This window comes from Scleropages formosus, chromosome 21, assembly GCF_900964775.1.
Source record: "Scleropages formosus chromosome 21, fSclFor1.1, whole genome shotgun sequence".
Classification (NCBI taxonomy): domain Eukaryota; kingdom Metazoa; phylum Chordata; class Actinopteri; order Osteoglossiformes; family Osteoglossidae; genus Scleropages; species Scleropages formosus.
This window is the reverse complement of record NC_041826.1, coordinates 5,780,386-5,788,951: the sequence shown is the minus strand read 5'-3', so window position 1 is coordinate 5,788,951 and position 8,566 is coordinate 5,780,386. Positions and strand designations below refer to the sequence as shown.

General features: G+C 41.5%; 2 protein-coding genes across 2 annotated transcripts; both read right to left on the bottom strand.

Moving 5' to 3' along the window:
- Positions 1 to 601: 601 nt before the first annotated feature.
- On the bottom strand, positions 602 to 2,734 carry cxcr2 (chemokine (C-X-C motif) receptor 2). The gene is made up of 2 exons (XM_018735520.2): positions 2,675 to 2,734; positions 602 to 1,657 (listed from the first exon to the last, which is right to left on the bottom strand). Exon 2 carries the CDS (start codon positions 1,637 to 1,639, stop codon positions 614 to 616), a length of 1,026 nt encoding a protein of 341 aa, XP_018591036.1. The 5' UTR covers positions 1,640 to 1,657; positions 2,675 to 2,734; the 3' UTR covers positions 602 to 613.
- Positions 2,735 to 5,768: 3,034 nt separating this feature from the next.
- On the bottom strand, positions 5,769 to 8,083 carry cxcr1 (chemokine (C-X-C motif) receptor 1). The gene is made up of 2 exons (XM_018735516.1): positions 8,045 to 8,083; positions 5,769 to 7,510 (listed from the first exon to the last, which is right to left on the bottom strand). The coding sequence occupies exons 1-2, from the start codon at positions 8,049 to 8,051 to the stop codon at positions 6,456 to 6,458; spliced, it is 1,062 nt and encodes a 353-aa protein (XP_018591032.1). The 5' UTR covers positions 8,052 to 8,083; the 3' UTR covers positions 5,769 to 6,455.
- Positions 8,084 to 8,566: the final 483 nt, after the last annotated feature.

Sequence of the window (8,566 nt, the reverse complement as noted above, 5' to 3'; positions counted from 1 at the left end):
TTTGAGAAGTGTTGACAAAAAAAAAGAAAAAAAAAAAATCGTAATGCATCCAGGCCCTGTCCCCCTCTTTCTTGTTTACGCCAGACTTGTTTCTGCCCATCAAACCACAGAACTGACCTGTGCTTCGCCAGAAGTGGAGACATCAATAACCGGCACTACTGCTCTCTGAGATTAAGGTCGAGGTCCAATCATCTCGTCACTGGCAGTTGCATCACTGCTGTTTGTTCAGCACATATACGGTATTTACATACACAATATACCGTTCTCAAATGATCAAAAAGGTCGCACCCCTACTACTCTGTGCAAGCATGTCTTTTAAATCCTTTTGGCAAGTATTAAATGTTTTACTACAAACACATACATCTCGCTTGGCAGTTTATTAGTATCCGACATCTATTTTGCTGCTTAAGGTACGGTCCTTATTTTGCTAGGTGTCTAGCCAGATAAGAGTAAAGAATTGTTAAGTTTAACAGCTTCAAAATGTAAATTTCACGAACTGCAGACGACGTAGGCGTTTGTTCCTCACATTGCCAAAACGAATCCCTACGCAGCAATGTGTTGCTTCGTGCCTTTCATGAGATCGTGCGAAGCAGGTCTCGGAGCTGAACGGGTTCTATCGCGTGATGGATGTGTTCAAGGATGTGGAGGAATAGATGGAGCCTTTCCTGTAGGTGGACAGCACCCTCTTGCTGATGAAGCCGTGCTTGAAGAGGGATGTGAGGAGCTGGTTGCGGAACCTCTGCCCGATGAAAGCATAGAGGATGGGATTGATGGCGCAGTGCAAGACAGCCAAGGTGTAGGTCACATCCAAGGAGAACTCCACCTGCATCCGCACGGTGCAGGTCTCCTTGATCAGGTTGCCTCGCATCAGTGTGTCCACCAAGACGGTTAAGTTGTACGGCAGCCAGCAGAGCACGAAGGCCAGCACCACACACAGGATGACCCGCATGGCCTTGTGCTTCTGGCTGTTGCGCGAGCGGTACAGCGTGCAGGCCGTGCAGCTGTAGCAGTAGGTCATGACTGCCAGTGGGAAGAAGAAGCCGACGGCATAGCGCAGCATCGAAATACCCACCCGCCACTGCTCCATGCCTGTAGTCAGGTTTTCATGGCACACTATATGCGTTTCCCCAACCGGCACAAAAGCCTCTCGCTGGACCAGGACTGGGAGGGAAAGTAATACCGCTGCCAGCCACACCACGGTACACACAATGCCCACCAGATGACGCTTGTGTGTGACCACTTGCGTGGCCTTCACAATGGCCAGGTAGCGGTCAACACTGATGCAGGCCAACAACAGGACACCACTGTAGAAGGTGGCCTCTTGCAGACCAGACAGGAACTTGCACATAAAGGTCTCAAACACCCATTGGGAGTGCACGTAGACTGCCCAGAAGGGGAGGGTCAGTGAGAAAAGGAGGTTGGCCAGTGCCAGGTTCATCAGGTACACGTCTGTGGAAGTCTTGTGTTTCTCCATGCAGCAGACGACATAGATCACAAGGCTGTTCCCCAGGAGGCTGATGAGGGACACCATGGCATAGGTGCTCACCAGCCCCACACTGCTCAAACCCTCAGGGCTTTCACTGCAGGGTTCAGAAGTGTCGTACAAGTCAAAGTCAGAGTAGTTTGCCAGGTCTTCCATGTTCGTGGTCTTGGCTTTCTACAATGAAGGAATGATAGTAAAAGATTCCTCACTTATAGTCAGTAAATGAGTTCATTCAGCATACTCAGAGTATCCAGGATGGCTGCATGGAAAAGGTTCTGATATTGAGCACATGCAAAACTCAGATGGGCACTCACCCCCCCCACCAAACACAAAAATAGGTTATCGTTGACCAGTGTAGAGAAGAAAAACTACGTTTTCTGCCTAATCTGAATTATGTTCATCCATTTACAATATTTATGCTTGTACTTTTCACACAAAGGTTTCTTTCCCTTAAAACTACAAGAGTGTTTGAGGCTGAGAGTTTAACGAATAGACATCAGATACTGCTTTGCTTTGTTTTGTTATGACAACACACTTGCCCATGCTTAGCAAGTACAGCTGAGCTTGTCTGTATAGGAAGCGGAGGAGTACCGATTCCTGTCAAAGACTGGAACTGTTCATCCAGCTTCAGTAATTTAAAAATTAACAAAAACACCTGTTGACATTTTAGGGGATTCAAAAGGTAAACTTGGCTTGGTTCATTAGTGTAACCATGAGATAACCATAGTATAACTAGGGTAACCATGTTCCACGAAATACATAGTCAGTGTTACCATCAACATTGTTCTTCAGCAAATTCAAAATGTGTCTCTTTGCTTATTGCCCAAGAATTTTTCTAGCCTTTCACTTCTTTCACGTCAGTTGCACAGAATGAAAAACACACACAATTATAGATCTCTAATGATAAACAATTGTATGTAAAGCAGAGAACAAAATATTATAATTAATGCTACTAGTTGCATGTTTCTTTGCCCTTTTTCCACTTGCGGAGCATTCTGATCTAACCCCGTCGCGAAAGGCATTACATAAAAAATTAATTTATTAGCTTCTCATTAAAGCTTTTTTAAATGGCTTCACATTTTAACAAAGCACACAAATTACATACTCAAGTCAGTTATCTGTGAGATACTGCATTCATGTAAGTTTTAGTTCAGCATAATACTGATTAAATAAAACATTAAAAGTACTTACCTATTTCGTCTAACTGGTCAGGAGGATGCAATTAAACACAAAAGGTCACTCAACTTCATTCAGGAAGGACTATCGAGCCTTTAGAATAGACTTGAGTTGTAATTTGCTCTTTGAGAATGCTGTTCGATCAGTGTTAGAGATTGGATTTATACCGGCTTTTGTGGTTAATTTCTGATGCTGCGAGTCTCCACCACAGATTTCTGTGAAAGGAAAAATTTTAGTCTCGCTACTGCTACATCAAGGGTATGTGACTTGTTTCCTGAAATGACTAAAGAAAAAAAAAAAAGGAGGGGCACTAACACAGCACATCATTGCTGGGCTGCTTTCTGTTTCTCCAAAACAAGCCTTCACTTTTGTGTTGATACCTATTCTTGACCGTGGGCCCTAATATAGACAGAAGTGTTCTATATTTAAATAAAATCGTAAATCGTAAATTTAAATTCAGTTGAGTGGAAATGATTGAAAAGGATTTGTTTCAACACAAGATGTACAAACATCTCAAGCATGACCAGTAGAAATGGGATGTACATCAGCTAAATTTCAAGTGCCATAGCAAACTGAATAATTATGCCAATGTGATATTTATGTTTTTTGTTTTTAACAAGTCTGCAAAAATGTTTAAAGTGTAAGGGGTCTGAATCCTTCCTGGATGCACCATGTGTGTATACATATGTATAGACTATACACATATGCATATATGGATATGTATATATACTGTATATATATATATATATATAGTTGCACGTTGTACTCAGATGAGACAAAGAAGGATGCACAGCCAGCATTCATTATGAATATGTATTGGAACAGCCACACACAGGGAAATAATGCTGGCAAGTTGAGGACCCCTTTTCCTCAAGGACCTTTTCTTTTCTCCCCCACGGAGCAGAATATTTATTACCAGCCCACCAAAGATGTCTGGTTCCAGGTACCGTCTGACTTAAAATTTAAACATTCCTCTACTCATCTTTTCTAACAATTAAAATTTTTATTCAATAAATAAATCCTAAAAACTACCATACCCATAATAAAGCCTAATAAAATCAATGAAACCCACTAATTATTTTTTTTTTTTTAAACAAACTTTATTTGATAAAGTTATCAGTAATACACAACTAAAACAATACATTAAAATCCACAATCAAACAAACCCAACACCATTTTCTTACAGTCGGTCAACGAAGTTACTAAACAACCATTACATAAAGTACATTGTCAAGACAAAGTCTTTCCCATAACAATCCCTTTCTGGCTTCAAAAAATATAACTGACCCATGTCTTCCTCACACCAACATACCCAGAAGGACCGTCCTCCAGTAACAGCTCAACCAAAGTCATCATCATAATACATGCTTCCTTCAAAACACATTAAATACTTCTAAATTACAACATAAAACTTGATCATACCCCTAAAAACAGACAAATAAATACAAAACAGACATACACATGAGTAATCATCAGTATTAAAAAAGTGCACAGATGAAATATAAAGAATAGCACACGCCAGACAAACACAGTCACCCCCTTATTTTTCCTGTAAGTCCCCATAGCGGTTGATCACTTTATTCGTATCTTACCCACAATGCAACTATTTGCAAGAAAAATGGTTTTCCGCTCAAAGTCTAGGTATACACACACACACATTTTCAGAACCGCTTGTCCCATACGGGGTCACGGGGAACCGGAGCCTACCCGGCAACACAGGGCGTAAGGCCGGAGGGGGAAGGGGACACACCCAGGACGGGACGCCAGTCCATCACAAGGCACCCCAAGCGGGACTCGAACCCCAGACCCACCGGAGAGGAGGACTGCGGTCCAACCCACTGCGCCACCGCACCCCCAATAAGTCTAGGTATAGTTTCCATATATATATATATATATATACGAACACCAAATTGACACTGCACGAGCTCATCCTTTTAACTTCTCGCAGTCAAATGAATGTGACGTCAGTGACCACGAGGGGGCGCGCGAGCACAAAGTGTGCAGCATTGGGCAGCCCTCGCGTGAAGGTTTCAGCGGCCCATGAGTGTACTGTACATACTGTACCGCGTTTTTCAAAAAAAGACGAGTTTAACGTTCTTCTTCACTGCGTGTCCTTTGTTTGTTTGTTTTTTTTTTACATGGTTGTTAGAGCCTTCCTTACTCCGTGCCCTGATCGTCACACACACAGAGATACGTTATGTATTAATTTTTTTTCTGTTTTAATCAAAGCATTAAACTAGAAGTGCAACCAGGTTACACAATTATACAACTGCAAGCATAGAATGTTGAATTGGAACTTTTTTAATTAAAAGAAAAAATTCTTCGAAAAAAATCACAATCGCTTGTATATTTAAAAAAAAAAAAAAAAAAACAAAAAGAAAATCCATAAAGAGAAGAATATCACTGCATATCGCTGTTGTTCAATGAAGAAACAACCATAAATTGTGTCCCAAGCAGCAGTCCGCACAATGTTTTCATCTGAAGTAGTATGAGAACTCACCAAAGCTTCAGATATACACACAGCAATGGGTACATTTGACAAGAGCTGCAGAAAAAGTTATGTTTACATTTATTTTACTGAAAATCCTCATTCACTTAAACAGATTAACAAATGAGTAGAGAGTTACATGCAATTAAATGAATAAACTGTTACCAACATGTTTTATTTAGAGTTCAGGACCAGCATCAGAAACTCTTCTTTCCATCATCACGCAACAAATCTGATTTTTAAATCAGGCAACAAAAATGAATGCAAAATTTAATTTTTATCCTACTGCACAGGACTCAGCATAATAAAATGATTTAAAACAAGGAAATAATGGTAATTAGCCGGAAGCAAAGAGCTCTACAAGTGTATTGGTATTTCCAGTCTGTAATTACAGCCGAAGCTCACCATTTTGCATTTAAATTTGTTATTTCTTCAATAAAATCTATTTAACTTGCATGCAGCTTACAAGGTTTAAATTGGTTTGTCTTCCAACAAAATTTAGAGTTTTACAAACTAGTTCATAAAAAAAACATACTATGAATATGGAAAAATGTTAATACATCAAATTTCTTAGCAACAAAAATGTATTTATTAGGAAAAACTGACGGTATAGTATTAGTATAGTCCAGTATAAAATATCATATCATAGAATAGTACACTACAGCACAGCTGGTCCTCGACTTTAGAATTTAACGGGGGGACGAGAGTTGGTTTATTGTTTGAAGAATTCTCAAGCTCAGTACAACCGGGACAAGCGACTCCTCATCGATTCTATAGGTAGCAACTTGTGTAATGCGTGCTGGCAAAACCAGTGATATTGGACCGAGTGACTGTAGCTTGAGGTGAGATCGGTGACTCTGTCTCTCTGATGGTGAAATGCACTTTCGTTTACTCGGAGCTGAATGTCGTTTGGAGAAAAGTGTCAGTCAAATGAGTAAATGTGCATGTAAAGGTCTGCAACCCAGACAGCTCTGTGGGGTGGGAAGCAACAGCAGGGCTTTTTGAATGGGAACAGAGCTGCACAATAGACCGCTGTCTCGCTCTCTCAGCCCCTCTCCCTGGTGAGTTGGGATGGCTTGTGCACGCTAGTATCACACAGTGCACAAATCCAGAATTTATAGAGCAATTTTGATGCCCAGCAATCCAGTAGTTCACATTATCCACATAACAAAACTAAAAAGGATTTTTTGCACAACATGCACAGAATCTCTCAACTGTCACAGCGACACGTAACTCCACCAACGCGTGTACAACCTTTCCGAGCGGACCGGGCCCCCATGCCACAGGGGAGTGGGCGTCAACAGACAGTCACAGGAGGGTGGTGACAGCTTCTGAGGTCTGCGATGTGGACCTGCTGAATCGTGACAAGGAGCCGCGCAGCACGTTTTCCCTCCAGCACAACAGCTGCTGCATGTTACTGCGGAACTTCAAACCGATGAAAGCGTACAGTATGGGGTTGACGCAGGTATGCATGAGGGCCAGGGTGTGTGTGATTAGCTGCGCCAGGTCCAGCGAGTGCAGGAGGTCACAGTCAGAAGGCACTAACTTGGCTCTCACCAGAAAATCCACCATTGAGCACAGATGGTGTGGTGTCCAGCAGACCAGGAAGGCAGCCACCACAGCCATAATCACTCGCATGGCCTTTTGCTTCTGGAAGCCACGTGTCCTCAGCAGCCGTTTCACCGTCAGACCGTAGCAGACCAGCATGACAACCAGTGGCAGCAGGAAGCCGAATACATAGCGCAGTATTCGAGTGACCACTCGATGCTTTGTCACGTTTGGTGGCATGCAAATCTTGTACGATTCACTGATCTCAAAGGTAAAGCTGTAGAGTGCTGGGACAGAGAAAATGATCCCGATGACCCACACTGTACCGCACACAGCCCACCTCCATTCACGTCTGTGCTTCTTCCTGGATTCCATGGCATGTACGATGACCTGGTAGCGATCTACACTGATGCAAACCAGGAACAGGATGCTGCTGTAGAAGCTCACCTCCATGATGAGGTTGGCTATCTTACAGATTGTGTTGCCGAACACCCAGCCCTGAGATATTTCCGTCACCCACAAAGGCAGCGTCAAGGCCAGGAGGCCATCAGCCACAGACAGGTGGAACAAGTAGAGGTCAGACAGAGACAGAACTTGCTCAGTGAAGACAATTACCAGCACAACAATGAGGTTGCCAGGGATGGCCAGCAGAAAAATGGCAATATACAATAAACTCACAGCTATGTTTGTTCCAGGAGCTATAGCTGTTAAATTACAGACAACACTTACAGCTGTGTTTTCATAATCATATATATCAGTACTGTTGCTTTCATAATTAAAATCTGAGAACGTCATAGCAAAAGATGTGACTGCACCTGTTTGGAAACAAAAAAAAGCAAGATTATTGTACCGTTGTACATTTAATACAGAACATCCACTTTGCAGAAGCCCTTGTGTTAAAAGTAAACTAAATGAGAACGATCTTGAACAGAAAAAAGAAGGAGAAATTTTAAAAGAATATCTTTTTTAGCCATTGTTACCAATGAAGCAGCGTTAAAAATTAATTTTATCCATATGCTTGGTGAAAACTGCAGTACTTCAAGCAGCAGTTTCTCTGAATACCCCATACACTTCCATACCACTAAAAAGCCAAAGTTTTCTTTTAATGATAATCTTATACAAGTAATAAATATTAAAACACAAGCATGTTATTTTCTGTCATAGCAATATTTTCCATTTCTTTTCTGTTTTAATCTGTTTTTGGAAACGATTAAAGCTGGAAACCCTTAAAATGTAAGTTCAACATGTTTTGGCATTTATAGTATTGAAATCAGTCTCGGTTTAAATACAAAACCCTATATCTACAGTGTCACTGATCAGTAAAGAACACAGTGGGATACCGATCTTACCGTTCATCGTGTCTTAATCGTGTTATTTGTGTTTTCCACAACATTGCTGCTGAAGTAGCGGTCCCCGCAGGAAGTTGGGATATTTCCTGTTGGTGTTATCATTGTTTCAGTGCTGTTTGTAGGTTCTCTACGGTCTTGCGTGGCTTTGACTCTGATCTGGGTACTACCCATAATAACATACCTACTTCATGCCTCATGAGAACTACATTCAAGGATACGTTCAGTTGAGCTCATGCTCCATAGCTACTGAGAGAATGGTTAAGTATTTTGGCTTTTGTATACTAGAAGAATCTCTGGATGTACCATAAGGTCACATTCTGTGTATTCTCCTCCTTACTTCTATTTAACAGAGTATGTTGAGCTCACAGGGTATTTATGTCATTTAGGATCAATTCAGTTTATAGCACCTCAAGACAGAAAATTATTGCACCTTTATGTTCTAGTATTAGGTGCCTTCTTGATACCTATTTATCCTTTATGCTCTAGCCCTCTGTATCCCGTATACCCCCGTACACTCAAAAC

Bases quoted from the DNA above. Each gene is read 5' to 3' on its own strand.
- cxcr2 (XM_018735520.2), bottom strand. From the start codon at position 1,639: ATGGAAGACCTGGCAAACTACTCTGACTTTGACTTGTACGACACTTCT.